Source organism: Oncorhynchus keta, chromosome 7 (genome assembly GCF_023373465.1).
Source record: "Oncorhynchus keta strain PuntledgeMale-10-30-2019 chromosome 7, Oket_V2, whole genome shotgun sequence".
Lineage (NCBI taxonomy): Eukaryota > Metazoa > Chordata > Actinopteri > Salmoniformes > Salmonidae > Oncorhynchus > Oncorhynchus keta.
The window spans coordinates 23,069,084-23,089,510 of NC_068427.1; the positions used below are offsets into that span (position 1 = coordinate 23,069,084).

A 20,427-nucleotide genomic window follows, 5' to 3' on the forward strand; every position below is an offset into this window, starting at 1 on the left:
GGGCATGTATGGTTTTAGGGCACAAACAAAGGCATGTATGGTTTAGGGGCGCATTACGGCCACAAAGGGCATGTATGTTTTAGGGCGCATTACGGCCACAAAGGGCATGTATGGTTTTAGGGCGCATTACGGCCACAAAGGGCATGTATGGGGGCATGGGCATGTATGTTTATAGGGCGCATTACGGCCACAAAGGGCATGTATGTTTATAGGGCGCATTACGGCCACAAAGGGCATGTATGTTTATAGGGCGCATTACGGCCACAAAGGGCATGTATGGTTATAGGGCGCATTACGGCCACAAAGGGCATGTATGGTTTTAGGGCGCATTACGGCCACAAAGGGCATGTATGGTTTTAGGGCGCATTACGGCCACAAAGGGCATGTATGGTTTATAGGGCGCATTACGGCCACAAAGGGCATGTATGGTTATAGGGCGCATTACGGCCACAAAAGGCATGTATGGTTTTAGGGCCACGGCCACAAAGGGCATGTATGGTTTTAGGGCGCATTACGGCCACAAAGGGCATGTATGGTTTTAGGGCGCATTACGGCCACAAAGGGCATGTATGGTTTTAGGGCGCATTACGGCCACAAAGGGCATGTATGGTTTTAGGGCGCATTACGGCCACAAAGGGCATGTATGGTTTTAGGGCGCATTACGGCCACAAAGGGCATGTATGTTTATAGGGCGCATTACGGCCACAAAGGGCATGTATGTTTATAGGGCGCATTACGGCCACAAAGGGCATGTATGTTTATAGGGCGCATTACGGCCACAAAGGGCATGTATGTTTATAGGGCGCATTACGGCCACAAAGGGCATGTATGTTTATAGGGCGCATTACGGCCACAAAGGGCATGTATGGTTTTAGGGCGCATTACGGCAAAGGGCATGTATGGTTTTAGGGCACAAAGGCATGTATGGTTTTAGGGCGCATTACGGCCACAAAGGGCATGTATGGTTTTAGGGCGCATTACGGCCACAAAGGGCATGTATGGTTTATAGGGCGCATTACGCCACAAAGGGCATGTATGGTTTTTAGGGGGCATGTATGTTTATAGGGCATTACGGCCACAAAGGGCATGTATGGTTTAAGGGCGCATTACGGCCACAAAGGGCATGTATGTTTATAGGGCGCATTACGGCCACAAAGGGCATGTATGTTTATAGGGCGCATTACGGCCACAAAGGGCATGTATGTTTATAGGGCGCATTACGGCATGTATGGTTTTAGGGCGCATTACGGCCACAAAGGGCATGTATGTTTATAGGGCGCATTACGGCCAAAGGGCATGTATGTTTATAGGGCGCATTACGGCCACAAAGGGCATGTATGTTTAGGGGGCCACAAAGCATTACGGCCACAAAAGGCATGTATGGTTTTAGGGCGCATTACGGCCACAAAGGGCATGTATGGTTTTAGGGCGCATTACGGCCACAAAGGGCATGTATGGTTTTAGGGCGCATTACGGCCACAAAGGGCATGTATGGTTTTAGGCCACAAAGGGCATGTATGGTTTTAGGCGCATTACGGCCACAAAGGGCATGTATGGTTTTAGGGCGCATTACGGCCACAAATGTATGGTTTTAGGGCATGCCACAAAGGGCATGTATGTTTATAGGGCGCATTACGGCCACAAAGGGCATGTATGGTTTTAGGGCGCATTACGGCCACAAAGGGCATGTATGGTTTTAGGGCGGGCCACAAAGGGCATGTATGCGTTTACGGCATTACAAAGGGCATGTATGTTTATAGGGCGCATTACGGCCACAAAGGGCATGTATGTTTGGGCGCATTTACGGCCACAAAGGGCATGTATGGTTTATAGGGCGCATTACGGCCACAAAGGGCATGTATGTTTATAGGGCGCATTACGGCCACAAAGGGCATGTATGTTTATAGGGCGCATTACGGGCATGTATGTTTATAGGGCATTACGGCCACAAAGGGCATGTATGTTTATAGGGCGCATTACGGCCACAAAGGGCATGTATGTTTATAGGGCGCATTACGGCCACAAAGGGCATGTATGGTTTAGGGCGCATTACGGCCACATGTATGGTTTTAGGGCACAACGGCCACAAAGGGCATGTATGGTTTTAGGGCGCATTACGGCCACAAAGGGCATGTATGGTTTTAGGGCGCATTACGGCCACAAAGGGCATGTATGGTTTTTTAGGGCGCAAAGGGCATTACGGCCACAAAGGCATGTATGGTTTTAGGGCCACAAAAAGGCATGTATGGTTTTAGGGCGCATTACGGCCACAAAGGGCATGTATGGTTTATAGGGCGCATTACGGCCACAAAGGGCATGTATGGTTTTAGTTTACGGCCACAAAGGGCATGTATGTTTATAGGGCGCACAAAAGGGCATGTATGTTTATAGGGCGCATTACGGCCACAAAGGGTTTATAGGGCGCATGTATGTTTATAGGGCGCATTACGGCCACAAAGGGCATGTATGTTTTTAGGGCGCATTACGGCCACAAAGGGCATGTATGGTTTATAGGGCGCATTACGGCCACAAAAGGCATGTATGGTTTTAGGGCGCATTACGGCCACAAATGGTTTTAGGGGCATGTATGGTTTAGGGCGCATTACGGCCACAAAGGGCATGTATGGTTTTAGGGCGCATTACGGCCACAAAGGGCATGTATGGTTTTAGGGCGCATTACATGTATGTTTATAGGGCGGTATGTTTATAGGGCATTACGGCCAAAAGGGCATGTATGTTTATAGGGCGCATTACGGCCACAAAGGCATGTATGTTTATAGGGCACAAAAGGGCATGTATGGTTTTAGGGCGCATTACGGCCACAAAGGGCATGTATGGTTTATAGGGCGCATTACGGCCACAAAGGGCATGTATGGTTTTAGGGCGCATTACGGCCACAAAGGGCATGTATGGTTTTAGGGCGCATTACGGCCACAAAGGGCATGTATGGTTTTAGGGCGCATTACGGCCACAAAGGGCATGTATGGTTTTAGGGCGCATTACGGCCACAAAGGGCATGTATGGTTTTAGGGCGCATTACGGCCACAAAGGGCATGTATGTTTATAGGGCGCATTACGGCCACAAAGGGCATGTATGTTTATAGGGCGCATTACGGCCACAAAGGGCATGTATGTTTATAGGGCGCATTACGTCCACAAAGGGCATGTATGGTTTATAGGGCGCAAACAAAGGCATGTATGGTTTATAGGGCGCATTACGGCCACAAAGGGCATGTATGGTTTTAGGGCGCATTACGGCCACAAAGGGCATGTATGGTTTAGGGCGCATTACGGCCACAAAGGGCATGTATGTTTATAGGGCGCATTACGGCCACAAAGGGCATGTATGGTTTAGGGGCGCATGTATGGTTTTAGGGCCACAAAAGGGCATGTATGGTTTTAGGGCGCATTACGGCCACAAAGGCATGTATGGTTTATAGGGCGCATTACGGCCACAAAGGGCATGTATGGTTTAGGGCGCATTACGGCCACAAAGGGCATGTATGGTTTTAGGGCGCATTACGGCCACAAAGGGCATGTATGGTTATGGTTTACGGCCACAAAGGGCATGTATGTTTATAGGGCGGTTTATAGGTATGTTTATAGGGCGCATTACGGCCACAAAGGCATGTATGGTTTTGGGCGCATTACAAAGGCCACAAAGGGCATGTATGGTTATAGGGCGCATTACGGCCACAAAGGGCATGTATGGTTTTAGGGCGCATTACGGCCACAAAGGGCGCATTACGGCCACAAAGGGCATGTATGGTTTTAGGGCGCATTACGGCCACAAAGGGCATGTATGGTTTTAGGGCGCATTACGGCCACAAAGGGCATGTATGGTTTTAGTATGGTTATAGGGGCGCATTACGGCCACAAAAGGCATGTATGGTTTTAGGGCATGTATGGTTTTAGGGCATTACGGCCACAAAGGGCATGTATGGTTTTAGGGCGCATTACGGCCACAAAGGGCATGTATGTTTATAGGGCGGGCATTACGGCCACAAAGGGCATGTATGTTTATAGGGCGCATTACGGCCACAAAGGGCATGTATGTTTATAGGGCGCATTACGGCCACAAAGGCATGTATGTTTATAGGGCGCATTACGGCCACAAAGGGCATGTATGTTTATAGGGCATGTGTATGTTTATAGGGCGCATTACGGCCACAAAGGGCATGTATGTTTATAGGGCATGTATGTTTATACGGCCACAAAGGCATGTATGGTTTTAGGGCGCATTACGGCCAAAAGGCAAACGGCCACAAAGGGCATGTATGGTTTTAGGGCGCATTACGGCATGTATGGTTTTAGGGCGCACAAAAGGGCATGTATGGTTTTAGGGCGCATTACGGCCACAAAAAGGCATGTATGGTTTTAGGGCGCATTACGGCCACAAAGGGCATGTATGGTTTTAGGGCGCATAGGCCACAAAGGGCATGTATGTTTATAGGGCATTACGGCCACAAAGGGCATGTATGGTTTATAGGGCGCATTACGGCCACAAAGGGCATGTATGTTTATAGGGCGCATTACGGCCACAAAGGGCATGTATGTTTTTATAGGGCGCATTACCACAAAAGGCATGTATGGTTATAGGGCACAAAAGGGCATGTATGGTTTATAGGGCGCATTACGGCCACAAAGGGCATGTATGTTTTAGGGCAAAGCATTACGGCCACAAAGGGCATGTATGTTTATAGGGCGCATTACGGCCACAAAGGCATGTATGGTTTTAGGGCGCATTACGGCCACAAAGGGCATGTATGGTTTTAGGGCGCATTACGGCCACAAAGGGCATGTATGGTTTATAGGGCGCATTACGGCCACAAAGGGCATGTATGGTTTATAGGGCGCATTACGGCCACAAAGGGCATGTATGTATGGTTTTAGGGGGCATGCATTACGGCCACAAAGGGCATGTATGGTTTTATGGGCGCATTACGGCCACAAAGGGCATGTATGGTTTTAGGGCGCATTACGGCCACAAAGGGCATGTATGGTTTAGGGCGCATAGGGGCATGTATGGTTTTAGGGCGCATTACGGCCACAAAAGGGCATGTATGGTTTTAGGGCGCATTACGGCCACAAATGGGCATGTGTATGGTTTTAGGGCGCATTACGGCCACAAAGGGCATGTATGGTTTATAGGGCGCATTACGGCCACAAAGGGCATGTATGGTTTTAGGGCGCATTACGGCCACAAAGGGCATGTATGGTTTTAGGGCGCATTACGGCCACAAAGGGCATGTATGGTTTTAGGGCGCATTACGGCATGTATGGTTTTAGGCACAAAGGGCATGTATGGTTTATAGGGCGCATTACGGCCACAAAGGGCATGTATGGTTTTAGGGCGCATTACGGCCACAAAGGGCATGTATGGTTTTAGGGCGCATTACGGCCACAAATGGGCATGTATGGTTTGTAGGGGGCGCATTACGGCCACAAAGGGCATGTATGGTTTTAGGGCGCATTACAAAGGGCATGTATGGTTTTAGGGCGCATTACGGCCACAAAGGGCATGTATGGTTTTAGGGCGCATTACGGCCACAAAGGGCATGTATGGTTTATAGGGCGCATTACGGCCACAAAGGCATGTATGGTTTAGGGCGACGCCACAAAGGGCATGTATGTTTATAGGGCGCATTACGGCCACAAAAGGCAGGGCGCATTACGGCCACAAAGGGCATGTATGGTTTATAGGGCATGCATTACGGCCACAAAGGGCATGTATGGTTTTAGGGCGCATTACGGCCACAAAGGGCATGTATGGTTTACGGCCAGGGCATGTATGGTTTTAGGGGCATTACGGCCACAAAAGGGCATGTATGGTTTTAGGGCGCATTGTATGGTTTTAGGATGACACGCCACAAAGGGCATGTATGTTTATAGGGGCGCACACAAAGGGCATGTATGGTTTTAGGGCGCATTACGGCCACAAAGGGCATGTATGGTTTTAGGGCGCATTACGGCCACAAAGGGCATGTATGGTTTTAGGGCGCATTACGGCCACAAAGGGCATGTATGGTTTTAGGGCGCATTACGGCCACAAAGGGCATGTATGGTTTTAGGGCGCATTACGGCCACAAAGGGCATGTATGGTTTTAGGGCGCATTACGGCCACAAAGGGCATGTATGGTTTTAGGGCGCATTACGGCCACAAAGGGCATGTTTGGTTTTTTAGGGCGCATTAGGGCATGCATTACGGCCACAAAGGGCATGTATGGTTTATAGGGCGCATTACGGCCACAAAGGGCATGTATGGTTTTAGGGCGCATTACGGCCACAAAGGGCATGTATGGTTTTAGGGCGCATTACGGCCACAAAGGGCATGTATGGTTTTAGGGGCATGCATTACGGCCACAAAGGGCATGTATGGTTTTAGGGCGCATTACGGCCACAAAGGGCATGTATGGTTTTAGGGCGCATTACGGCCACAAAGGGCATGTATGGTTTTAGGGCGGGCATGTACGGGCCACAAAGGGCATGTATGGTTTTAGGGCGCATTACGGCCACAAAGGGCATGTATGGTTTTAGGGCATTACGCATGTACGGGCACAAAAGGCATGTATGGTTTTTAGGGGGCATGTATGGTTTTAGGGCGCATTACGGCCACAAAGGGCATGTATGGTTTAGGGCGCATAGGGGCATGTATGGTTTATAGGGCGCATTACGGCCACAAAGGGCATGTATGGTTTTAGGGCATTACGCATTGTACGGCCACAAAGGGCATGTATGTTTATAGGGCCACAAAGGGCATGTATGGTTTACGGCCACAAAGGGCATGTATGTTTATAGGGCGCATTACGGCCACAAAGGGCATGTATGGTTTTAGGGCGCATTACGGCATGTATGGTTTTAGGGCACAAAAAGGGCATGTATGGTTTTAGGGGCGCATTACGGCCACAATGTATGGTTTATAGGGCATGTGTATGGTTTTAGGGCGCATATGGTTTTAGGGCGGGCCACAAAGGGCATGTATGTTTATAGGGCGCATTACGGCCACAAAGGGCATGTATGGTTTATAGGGCGCATTACGGCCACAAAGGGCATGTATGGTTATAGGGCGCATTACGGCCACAAAGGCATGTATGGTTTTAGGGCGCATTACGGCCACAAAGGGCATGTATGGTTTTAGGGCGCATTGTATGGTTTTAGGGCGGCCACAAAGGGCATGTATGGTTTTAGGGCGCATTACGGCCACAAAGGGCATGTATGGTTTTAGGGCGCATTACGGCCACAAAGGGCATGTATGGTTTTAGGGGCATGTATGGTTTATAGGCATTACAAAAGGCATGTATGGTTTTAGGGCGCATTTTTACGGCCACAAAAAGGGCATGTATGGTTTATAGGGGGCATGCATTACGGCCACAAAGGGCATGTATGGTTTATAGGGCGCATTACGGCCACAAAGGGCATGTATGGTTTTAGGGCGCATTACGGCCACAAAGGGCATGTATGGTTTTAGGGCGCATTACGGCCACAAAGGGCATGTATGGTTTTAGGGCGCATTACGGCCACAAAGGGCATGTATGGTTTATAGGGCGCATTACGGCCACAAAGGGCATGTATGGTTTTAGGGCGCATTACGGCCACAAAGGGCATGTATGGTTTATAGGGCGCATTACGGCCACAAAGGGCATGTATGGTTTTAGGGCGCATTACGGCCACAAAGGGCATGTATGGTTTTAGGGCGCATTACGGCCACAAAGGGCATGTATGGTTTTAGGGCGCATTACGGCCACAAAGGGCATGTATGGTTTTAGGGCGCATTACGGCCACAAAGGGCATGTATGGTTTTAGGGCGCATTACGGCCACAAAGGGCATGTATGGTTTTAGGGCGCATTACGGCCACAAAGGGCATGTATGGTTTTAGGGCGCATTACGGCCACAAAGGGCATGTATGGTTTATAGGGCATGTATGGTTTATAGGGCGCATTACGGCCACAAAGGGCATGTATGGTTTATAGGGCGCATTACGGCCACAAAGGCATGTATGGTTTTAGGGCGCATTAACAAAGGGCATGTATGGTTTTTAGGGGCATGTATGGTTTTAGGGCGCATTACGGCCACAAAGGGCATGTATGGTTTAGGGCGCAGGGCATGTATGGTTTTAGGGCGCATTACGGCCACAAAGGGCATGTATGGTTTTAGGGGCGCATTACGGCCACAAAGGGCATGTATGGTTTTAGGGCGCATTACGGCCACAAAGGGCATGTATGGTTTTAGGGCGCATTACGGCCACATGTAAAGGGCGCATTACGGCATGTATGGTTTTAGGGCGCATTACGGCCACAAAGGGCATGTATGGTTTTAGGGCGCATTACGGCCACAAAGGGCATGTATGGTTTTAGGGCGCATTACGGCCACAAAGGGCATGTATGGTTTATAGGGCGCATTACGGCCACAAAAGGCATGTATGGTTTTAGGGCGCATTACGGCCACAAAGGGCATGTATGTTTATAGGGCGCATTACGGCCACAAAGGGCATGTATGTTTATAGGGCGCATTACGGCCACAAAAGGCATGTATGGTTTTAGGGCGCATTACGGCCACAAAAGGCATGTATGGTTTTAGGGGGCGCATTACGGCCACAAAGGGCATGTATGGTTTTAGGGTGTATGGTTTTATTACGGCATGTATGGTTTTACAAAGGGCATGTATGGTTTATAGGGCGCATTACGGCCACAAAGGGCATGTATGTTTATAGGGCGCATTACGGCCACAAAGGGCATGTATGTTTATAGGGCGCATTACGGCCACAAAGGGCATGTATGGTTTTAGGGCGCATTACGGCCACAAAGGGCATGTATGTTTATAGGGCGCATTACGGCCACAAAGGGCATGTATGTTTATAGGGCGCATTACGGCCACAAAAGGCATGTATGGATTTAGGGTGCATTACGGCCACAAAGGGCATGTATGTTTATAGGGCGCATTACGGCCACAAAGGGCATGTATGTTTATAGGGCGCATTACGGCCACAAAGGGCATGTATGTTTATAGGGCGCATTACGGCCACAAAGGGCATGTATGGTTTATAGGGGCATGTATGGTTTTAGGGCGCATTACGGCCACAAAGGGCATGTATGGTTTTAGGGCGCATTACGGCCACAAAGGGCATGTATGTTTATAGGGCGCATTACGGCCACAAAGGGCATGTATGTTTATAGGGCGCATTACGGCCACAAAAGGCATGTATGGTTTTAGGGCGCATTACGGCCACAAAAGGCATGTATGGTTTTAGGGCGCATTACGGCCACAAAGGGCATGTATGGTTTTAGGGCGCATTACGGCCACAAAGGGCATGTATGGTTTTAGGGCGCATTACGGCCACAAAGGGCATGTATGGTTTTAGGGCGCATTACGGCCACAAAGGGCATGTATGGTTATAGGGCGCATTACGGCCACAAAGGGCATGTATGGTTTTAGGGCGCATTACGGCCACAAAGGTATGGTTTTAGCATGTATGGTTTTAGGGTGCATTACGGCCACAAAGGGCATGTATGGTTTTAGGGCGCATTACGGCCACAAAGGGCATGTATGGTTTTAGGGCGCATTACGGCCACAAAGGGCATGTATGGTTTTAGGGCGCATTACGGCCACAAAGGCATGTATGGTTTTAGGGCGCATTACGGCCACAAAGGCATGTATGGTTTTAGGGGGCATGTATTACGGCCACAAAGGGCATGTATGGTTTTATGGTTTTTTAGGGCGCATTACGGCCACAAAGGGCATGTATGGTTTATAGGGCGCATTACGGCCACAAAAGGCATGTATGGTTTTAGGGCGCATTACGGCCACAAAGGGCATGTATGGTTTTAGGGCATGTATGGTTTTACGGGCCACAAAGGGCATGTATGTTTATAGGGCGCATTACGGCCACAAAGGGCATGTATGGTTTATAGGGCATGTATGGTTTTAGGGCGCATTACGGCCACAAAGGGCATGTATGTTTATAGGGCGCATTACGGCCACAAAGGGCATGTATGGTTTTAGGGTGCATTACGGCCACAAAAGGCATGTATGGTTATAGGGCGCATTACGGCCACAAAAGGCATGTATGGTTATAGGGCGCATTACGGCCACAAAAGGCATGTATGGTTATAGGGCGCATTACGGCCACAAAAGGCATGTATGGTTTTAGGGCGCATTACGGCCACAAAAGGCATGTATGGTTTTAGGGCGCATTACGGCCACAAAAGGCATGTATGGTTTTAGGGCGCATTACGGCCACAAAGGGCATGTATGGTTTTAGGGCGCATTACGGCCACAAAGGGCATGTATGGTTTTAGGGCGCATTACGGCCACAAAGGGCATGTATGGTTTTAGGGTGCATTACGGCCAAAGGGGATGCCGCCGTGAAATTCAAGGCATTATCAAGTGCTTGTCAAATTGTGAATGAGAGACTGATGAAGTGTGTACAGCCTGCGCAATAAAACAAAGCAGAGTACATGCCTTCCAAGTGACTTTTTTGCAGCCTTACAATATATTAAAAATCAAAACATTACAGTTCATGTTTGTAGAACAACTAAAGTTACATGAATAACTTTAAATGAAGCATCTAGGAGGACCAGTTTCTTTGTTAACCCCTCAACACGTTGTGCGCGCCCTCAAATCGTTTGGAGAAAATATTTATATTTTATTCAGCTTTGTTCAATTGTATTCTTCATACTATAAAATAATACAAAATAATGCCACGGAATTATAAGTAAATCTTGTCTGCTAAATTAACTAGTGTAGCCCACAGCCATTTGGCATAGCCAGATCAGGACCTAACATAAGGACAACTCAGTATGCTATTCTGTTCTTCTGAAATGGACTACATTTTCTTCGTATCATGCTGCTTTAGACCTGTCTAAAATAAATCATGGCTTTATTGTGATGGTGTAGACTATATGACATAGACTTATTAGACTTGGCTTGTAGGAAGCCAGGAGATGCCAAATGTGTTTATGTTAATTAACGGTCAATTACCATGAGACCGACAGTTATTTGCTTGACAATCACCGACTGACGAAAATGTTGTGACCGCCACAGCCCTACACCCACTGCTCATAGCCTCTCACACAGTCTGACTGGTTCCTTTAATAAACTCTGAGAGACATGACAAAATGACAAAGTGTAAAACAACTTTCTGTTCTGGTGTGAGAGAGGGAGAGGAAGTGGGGGTAGAGGGGTAAGGTACAGGTCCAAGGGTAATAGAATCGGTCAGTGTCATAGACAAAGCTGTCCCAGTCTGAGGTCCTGAGTGCTCTGGAGCAGGATCCAGACGTGACACTTGGCATTCGGGTCAAAGAGGTCAATCTTGGTTTCATCAAACCAGAGAATTTTGTTTCTCATGGTCTGAGAGTCCTTTAGGTGCCTTTTGGAAAACTCCAAGCGAGCTGTCATGTGCCTTTTACTGAGGAGTGGCTTCTGTCTGGTCACTCTACAATAAAGGCCTGATTGGGGGAGTGCTGCAGAGGTGGTTGTCCTTCTGGAAGGTTCTCTCATCTCCACAGAGAAACTCCAGAGCTCTGTCAGAGTGACCATCGGGTTCTTGGTCACCTCCCTGACCAAGGCTCTTCTCCCCCAATTGCTCAGTTTGAGGGATGTCCTTGTCCCATTGCGCTGTAGCGACTCCTTGCGTCCGGGTGCATGCACGCTGACTTCAGTCACCAGCTGTACAGCTGTACAGTGGTGTGGCTGGCTTCCGGTTTAAGCGAGCTGTGTGTCAAGAAGCAGTGTAGCTTGGCGGGGTCGTGTTTTGGAGGACGCATGGCTTTCGAGCGTTGCATGCACTATCAACTGTGGGACCTTATATAGACAGGTGTGTGCCTATCCAGATCATGTCCAATCAATTGATTACCACAGGTGGACTCCAATCAAGTTGCAGAAACATCTCAAGTATGATCAATGCAAACAGGATGCACCTGAGCTCAATTTTAGTCTCATAGCAAAGGGTCTGAATATTTATGTAAATAAGGTCTGTTTTTTATTTAATACATTTGCAAACATTTCTAAAAACCTGTTTTCGCTTTGTGATTATAGGGTATTGTGTGTAGATTAATTAAATAAACCATATCCTCATCAATTTTAGAATACATAACAAAAATGTGGGAAAGTCAAGGGGTCTGAATACTTTCCGAATGCACCGTATGCCCGCACGTGCACAAATACACTAAGACCCCCACACCCCCATACATACAAACAACATTATCTCTTGAAATTGAGAGAGAGAAAGGTCATGTTAGTTTAAACATTGCTGAAATGTGGCCTTAAGGCATCTACACATCTACTCAACTACAGCCACCTAAATAGCGATGAGTTGAGTTGTTTCTTCATAACTGAGACTAACTAGCCGTGGCCCATTCTTCATGTTGAATTGGGACCAACTATGTGTAAATATGTCCAGTGGCAAACAACTGAGACTACACACCGGGAAGATTCTTAGAACAACCGCCCATACACCGTTGAGTTGGCTGTAGTTGGATGGACGAGTACAGTAGGAGCCTTAAAACTATTAGGTGCAGATTCACAGGCGTAGAATGACTTTTCACTTTAATTGGACAGGGAAAAACACAAGCATTTAATCACTTTCAGATACAGACCATGAGCCATAATTGATACATTTGTACATTTCAATGACGCTGTAATTTGTCATGAGTAGCCTAATCAAACAGACTTGCTATGGCACAGAAGTAAGCATTCTGATGCACTTCAAAGCACACACAGACAGAAACACACACACAAATTACCTGGGCCAAGGAGTGATACCGGCGGAGAAGCCAGATTACAAACAGCATGAAAAAGCTGAGGAGAGAGTAATGAGACAATTGTTCATATGACACATTCCCACATAGCTCTGTATTCTTTCAATACTCCTGTTTAGTTTTGGCTTACCTTCCTATATAACTCAGTAAGGCTGGGTATAGCTTTACCTATGATATATATTGAAATGAAAGAGCAGTGCACTTCCTGCCGATCTACATCAATGATGTATACTGAACAAAAATATAAATGTAAAGTGTTGGTCCCATGTTTCATGAGCTGAAATAAAAAGATCCCAGAATGTTTCCATACGCACAAAAGCTTATAGCGCTCAAATTTTGTGCACAAATTTGTTTACTTCCCTGTTAGTGAGCACTTCTCCTTTGTTAAAATAATCAATCCACCTGACAGGTGTGGCTAATCAATAAGCACATTAAACAGCATGATCATTACACAAGTGCACCTTGTGCTGGGTACAATAAAAGGCCACTCTAAAATGTGCAGTTTTGTCACAACACAACGCCACAGATGTCTCAAGTTGAGGCAGCGTGCAATTAGCATGCTGACTGCAGGAATGTCCACCAAAGCTTTTGCCAGAGAATTTCTCTTCCATAAGCCGCCTCCAACGTTTTTTGTTGTTGAGAATTTGGCAGTACGCTCAACCGGCCTCACAACCGCAGACCACGTCGAACCATGCCAGCCCAGGACCTCCACATCCGGCTTCTTCACCTGTGGGATTGCCTTACATAATAATAATAATAATAATATATGCCATTTAGCTGACGCTTTTATCCAAAGCGACTTACAGTCATGTGTGCATACATTCTACGTATGGGTGGTCCCGGGAATCGAACCCACTACCCTGGCGTTACAAGCGCCATGCTCTACCAACTGAGCCACAGAAGGACCACACCAACCACCCGGACAGCTGATGAAATTGTGGGTTTGCACAACCGAAGATTTTCTGCACAAACTGTCAGAAACTGTCTCAGGGAAGCTCATCTGTGTGCTGGTCGTCCTCACCAGGGGATTGACCTGACTGCAGTTCTGCATCCTAACCGACTTCAGTGGGCAAATGCTCACCTTCGATGGACACTGGTACACTGGAGAAGTGTGCTCTTCATGGATGAATCTACGATTTCAACTGTACCGGTCAGATGGCAGACAGCGTGTATGGTGTCGTGTGGGTGAGCGGTTTGCGGTTATGGTATGGGCATGCATAAGGTACGGACAAAGACCACAATTGCATTTTATTGATACAGTGACGAGATCCTGAGGCCCATTGTTGTGCCATTTATCCGCCGCCATCACCTCATGTTTCAGCATGATAACGCACGGCCACATGTCTCAAGGATCTGTACACAATTCCTGGAAGCTGAAAATGTCCCAGTTCTTCCATGGCCTATATACTCACTCAGACATGTCACCCACTGAGCATGTTCTGGATGCTCTTGATCTCCGCGCACCACAGCGTGTTCCAGTGGGAGAACATTCCACAGGCCACAATCAACATCCTGATCAACTCTATGTGAAGGAAATGTGTCGTGCTGCACGAAGCAAATGGTGGTCCCACCAGATACAGACTGGTTTTCTGATCCACGCCCCTACCTTTTATCTGTGACCAACAGATACAGACTGGTTTTCTGATCCACGCCCCTACCTTTTATCTGTGACCAACAGATACAGACTGGTTTTCTGATCCACGCCCCTACCTTTTATCTGTGACCAACAGATACAGACTGGTTTTCTGATCCACGCCCCTACCTTTTATCTGTGACCAACAGATACAGACTGGTTTTCTGATCCACGCCCCTACCTTTTATCTGTGACCAACAGATACAGACTGGTTTTCTGATCCACGCCCCTACCTTTTATCTGTGACCAACAGATACAGACTGGTTTTCTGATCCACGCCCCTACCTTTTATCTGTGACCAACAGATACAGACTGGTTTTCTGATCCACGCCCCTACCTTTTATCTGTGACCAACAGATACAGACTGGTTTTCTGATCCACGCCCCTACCTTTTATCTGTGACCAACAGATACAGACTGGTTTTCTGATCCACGCCCCTACCTTTTATCTGTGACCAACAGATACAGACTGGTTTTCTGATCCACGCCCCTACCTTTTATCTGTGACCAACAGATACAGACTGGTTTTCTGATCCACGCCCCTACCTTTTATCTGTGACCAACAGATACAGACTGGTTTTCTGATCCACGCCACTACCTTTTATCTGTGACCAACAGATGCAGACTGGTTTTCTGATCCACGCCCCTACCTTTTATCTGTGACCAACAGATACAGACTGGTTTTCTGATCCACGCCCCTACCTTTTATCTGTGACCAACAGATACAGACTGGTTTTCTGATCCACGCCCCTACCTTTTATCTGTGACCAACAGATACAGACTGGTTTTCTGATCCACGCCCCTACCTTTTATCTGTGACCAACAGATACAGACTGGTTTTCTGATCCACGCCCCTACCTTTTATCTGTGACCAACAGATACAGACTGGTTTTCTGATCCACGCCCCTACCTTTTATCTGTGACCAACAGATGCAGACTGGTTTTCTGATCCACGCCCCTACCTTTTATCTGTGACCAACAGATACAGACTGGTTTTCTGATCCACGCCCCTACCTTTTATCTGTGACCAACAGATGCAGACTGGTTTTCTGATCCACGCCCCTACCTTTTATCTGTGACCAACAGATACAGACTGGTTTTCTGATCCACGCCCCTACCTTTTATCTGTGACCAACAGATACAGACTGGTTTTCTGATCCACGCCCCTACCTTTTATCTGTGACCAACAGATACAGACTGGTTTTCTGATCCACGCCCCTACCTTTTATCTGTGACCAACAGATGCATGTCTGTATTCCCAGTCATGTGAAATCCATAGATTAAGGCCTGATGACTTTATTTCAATTGACTGATTTCCTTATATGAAACTTAACTCAGTAAAATCTTTGAAATTGTTGCATGTTGCGTTTATATTTTTGTTCAGTATATAAACCCTGGATGTCTGACCAGGGCCACTATATTAAAGCCATTGCGAAGCCATTTTGGTACTCCTCGTCCATTGTAAAAGATTTTGGAAGCTATAGAAACGCATTTATTAATGGCTACATTTGTTTGCCACATTTATTATATTACAGACATCATGACACGTACTTTTAAAGTATATTATCTGAGCTAAACTTTCAAATAAAATAAAAACATGAAATAGATTTCTTATTGAAGTACTTTTTTGTTGTTGTTGTTGACAATACTAATCTTACTGTCCTCACTACAAAAAAAATATGAAATACATGTCATTTCATCCTTGAAACATTTAACTGAAATACTGTAGAATTCCATTCATTCCTATGGAGGACTGCTCCAGCCAATATGGCTGACAGGTATCTTCAAAGCCTCTCAATGGCCAATACATCGCATCCACAATACATAGCGTCCGCAATACATAGCGTCCGCAATACAACGTTTATACATATCCTTGATCTACATGGATTATTTTCCAGTGCAATAATCCGCTACCCTTGACCCCTGATCCTAACCCAGACACCAACTAAAGATTACACTCTTCCCTGCTTCATCACATCATAAGTGAATAGCAGAATTAAGGCCAGACAAATCTTTTAACAAAGGGTTCTTTAATCCTGGTCCTGAAAAACCACAGGGTGTCCAGGCTTTTGCTTTAACCCAGCACTAACACACCTAATTCCGCTAATCAAAGGCTTGAAGATATGACAATGATTTAATTGAATCAGGTGTGTGAGTACTAGGGTTGGGCGGCATCCAGATTGTCATACCTCATACCGTTTCTGTACCATACTGGGGTATACGGTATTACTGGAAGTGCACACAAGGGGCATTATTTCAAATTATATATTTTTTAAACACACAACAGGAATCTTGTTCCAGGAGGGGACTGAATGTCTCTGTTGTAAGCAAGAAGCTTGATCTTGACATCTAGCGAGCAAGATATCGAACCAAATACATAGCTGGAGCCCTGATCTGGATATAATATATTTGACACCTCTTAGATGTGTTATAGTTATACTTAACTTAGAGTTAGTTATAAGCAGTGGCGTAGCACTCACCTCTGCGAGGCGGGAGTGCCCACAACCCCACCGGTACTGAAAACACACCATTGGTATTTTGAAATACCCTGGTATATGGTATAAACGGTATATCGCCCAAGCCTAGTGAGGACTGGGATGGAACTGAGGCCTACAAACAATGTAGGTCCCCCAGGATTGAAGAACGCTACTTTGAAACAAAGCTAAGAGATGTCAATCGGTTTATTATCTTAATTAAAATCTCTTCGATTAATTGGGTAATAATGTAAAAGGTGGTTGAACTAATACTCACCATCCTATCAGTGAGAAGGTGCCTGTGGCTCGCTTCACTGTGAGAATCACCACCTGTGGAGGGGAACACAACATTTGGTATGGCTTTATTTTACCATCCTGTTTCAGGTGGGATTTTTTAAACCTGGTATTTACTACAATTAGCCTGTGTGTTAATAGGAAGTCAAACAACTAAGACAAATCAGTGGGTTCAGTTCCTCTTTAACAGAAAATAACATTCTGGTGTAAAAACCATGGAAATTAAAAACAATGTTTTAAGTGAGAAGTAGGCATTGGTCTGAAGCTGAAAAAGAAAGCAAATTCACATGAGCACCACAATGTCTATTCCACCAATGCTATACCAAGAATTTCCAGCACACAGCTTTGACCTACTACAATAGCTATGTTGATATATTTTACTTCAAACTATGTGTAGGCAGGTTGTTAAGCATTCAAAACATTTTCAAACAGCCTAATTCATACTCTTCAGAGGGATAATGACTTCTATTAAAAATATGTATATCATTTGGCTGTATTATTTTTAGATTTAGGCCTATTAAAAATATGTATATCATTTGGCTGTATTATTTTTAGATTTAGGCCTATTAAAAATATGTATATCATTTGGCTGTATTATTTTTAGATTTAGGCCTATTGTAAATATGTATATCATTTGGCTGTATTATTTTTAGATTTAGGCCTATTGTAAATATGTATATCATTTGGCTGTATTATTTTTAGATTTAGGCCTATTGTAAATATGTATATCATTTGGCTGTATTATTTTTAGATTTAGGCCTATTGTAAATATGTATATCATTTGGCTGTATTATTTTTAGATTTAGGCCTATTGTAAATATGTATTATTGCCGCATCACCATCTTTAGTGCAAAAAGAAGTACAATTACAAACAGAACTTTAAAAGATACACTATGCATACATCACCCCGCCTTTTCCTGGTTGCTAAAATTCAAATAGTTTGCCAAATTTCAGTTTGTGACAAACAATTAAGTATAGTGTAGAGCAGTGGTTCCCAAACTTTTTATAGTCCCATTCCCCTTCAAACATTCAACCTCCAGCTGTGAGTTTTTTTCACAACACAGCTCGTGGGAAATGACAAAGAGCTCTTATAGGACCAGGGCACAAATAATAATATAACAATAAATCAACAATTTTGCTCTTTATTTAGCCATCTTATGTGTAAAACGTTATTTGGTCATAAAAAAAATGGTGAATAACTCACCACAGGTTAATGAGAAAGATGTGCTTGAAAGGATGCATGTAACTCTGCAATGTTGGGTGTTATTGGAGAGAATTTCAGTCTTAAATCATTTTCCACACACAGTCTGTGCCTGTATTTAGTTGTCATGCTAGTGAGGGCCGAGAATCCACTCTCACATAGGTATGTGGTTGCAAAAGGCATCAGTGTCCTGAAAGCGCAATTTGCCAAGACAGAATACTCTGAGCGTAGCACTATCCAGAAATCTGGCAGTGGCTTCTGATTCAATTCGTTTTGGGAAAGTACCTGTGTAATTGCACACCCAACTCACCCAGAAGCTTTGCTATATCACATTTGACATTGTTCGTAAGCTTGAGTTCATTTGCACACAAAAAATCATACAATGATGAAAAGACCTGTGTGTTGTCCTTGTTAATGCAGACAGAAAAGAGCTCCAACTTCTTAATCACAGCCTCAATTTTGTCCCGTAAATTGAATATAGTTGGGGAGAGTCCCTGTAATCCTAGACTCAGATCATTCAGGCGAGAAAAAACATCACCCAGACAGGCCAGTCGTGTGAGAAACTCGTCATCATGCAAGCGGTCAGACAAGTGAAAAATATGGTCAGTAAAGAAAACGTTAAGCTTGTCTCTCAATTTAAAAAAACACATCAATACTTTGCCCCTTGATAACCAGCGCACTTCTGATTGTTGTAAAAGCGTTACATGGTTGCTGCCCATATCATCGCGTAGTGCAGAAAACACACGAGAGTTCAGGGGCCTTGCTTTAACATAGTTAACCATTTTCAATGTAGTGTCCAAAACATCTTTCAAGCTGTCAGGCATTCCCTTGGCAGCAAGAGCCTCTCGGTGGATGCTGCAGCGTACCAAAGTGGCATCGGAAACAACTGCTTGCACGTGCGTTACCATTCCACTATGTCTTCCTGTCATGGATTTTGCACCATCAGTACAGATACCAACACATCCATTTGATGTCACAAAGCTGTCCAGTACTTTAAAAAATATCCTCTCCTGTTGTCCTCGTTTCCAGTGGTTTGCAGAAGAGGATGTCTTCCTTAAATCGACTCCCCATAAATGTTACTGACATATACCAGGGGCTGTGCCAGGCCCGCCAAGTCTGCTGTCTCATCCAGCTGTAACGCATATAATTCATTGCCTTGTATGCGAAGCAGTAATTGCTTCAAAACACGTCCTGCCATGTCACTGATGTGTTGTGAAACAGTGTTGTTTGACGAAGACATTGTCTGTATAGTTTTTTGGCCCTTTTCCCCTAGCATTGTCCCAGCCATATTCGTGGTAGCAGGAAGAATTAAGTCCTCCACAATAGTATGGGGCTTGCCTGTCCTAGCCACTCGGCAGCTCAACATAAGACGCTTCTAGACCCTGTTGCTTTTATACATGTCTTACTACTCGAAAGTCGTCTTAATTCTCTCTCAAAAAACTCCCGTGGCTTGTAGTCCCTGTCTGTTGTCGGTGCTTTCCCTGGTAAGGGGGCAGTAGCTCTTCGGCTGCATCAGAGTCACAACTGTCAGTGTCCATGCAAGCTGGGCTCACAACAAATGTAGAATTACTGATGCTAGCACTGGATGTGCTCGTGGAAGCAGAACAACTTGTGTTGTCAACAGGTGCAGGTGTAGTACTGCTGGTATTAGCAGTACTACCAGTATAACTGGTATGTGTCTCGATGGACACAGGCCTTACTTTTTTTAACCATTTATCCATTTTCGAGCAAACGGAATGAGCAGTAGCTGCGTTTGGCTACATACGGACCGTTAATGGAATTCCCGCAAGGCATTAATGGTTAATGTGATTGGATGTTAATTATTTGACTAGGCTACCCGTATTTGACATTGTTGTTATTTCGCTGAACACTAGATGGTTTGATGACATTTTTGCCAGTAAAACAAGGCTACTCAGGCAAGTAAAAAACCTCACCCAAATGTATAGCCCCGTTGGAAAATATAAATGAACTGTTTGAAAATGTGAAGGAAAAAAATACAAATTAATATATAGATTTTTTTATTTAGCGTACCCTCGACTACATACCTCAGTTTGGGAATACCTGGTGTAG

At 45.5% G+C, this 20,427-nt stretch overlaps 1 protein-coding gene across 7 annotated transcripts in view; it reads right to left on the bottom strand.

Annotated features, from left to right (window-relative positions):
* si:dkey-100n23.5 (cyclic AMP receptor-like protein A) overlaps window positions 1–20,427 on the bottom strand; it is a 143,157-nt gene that overhangs the window by 111,774 nt on the left and 10,956 nt on the right. For all 7 annotated transcript variants that reach the window (XM_052522296.1, XM_052522297.1, XM_052522295.1 and 4 more), the window contains exons 2-3: window positions 17,140–17,192; window positions 12,742–12,796 (exon numbers count right to left, since the gene is read on the bottom strand). In XM_052522296.1, the coding sequence (XP_052378256.1) occupies window positions 12,742–12,796; window positions 17,140–17,192 (108 nt within the window). The remainder of the gene's footprint in view (window positions 1–12,741; window positions 12,797–17,139; window positions 17,193–20,427) is intronic.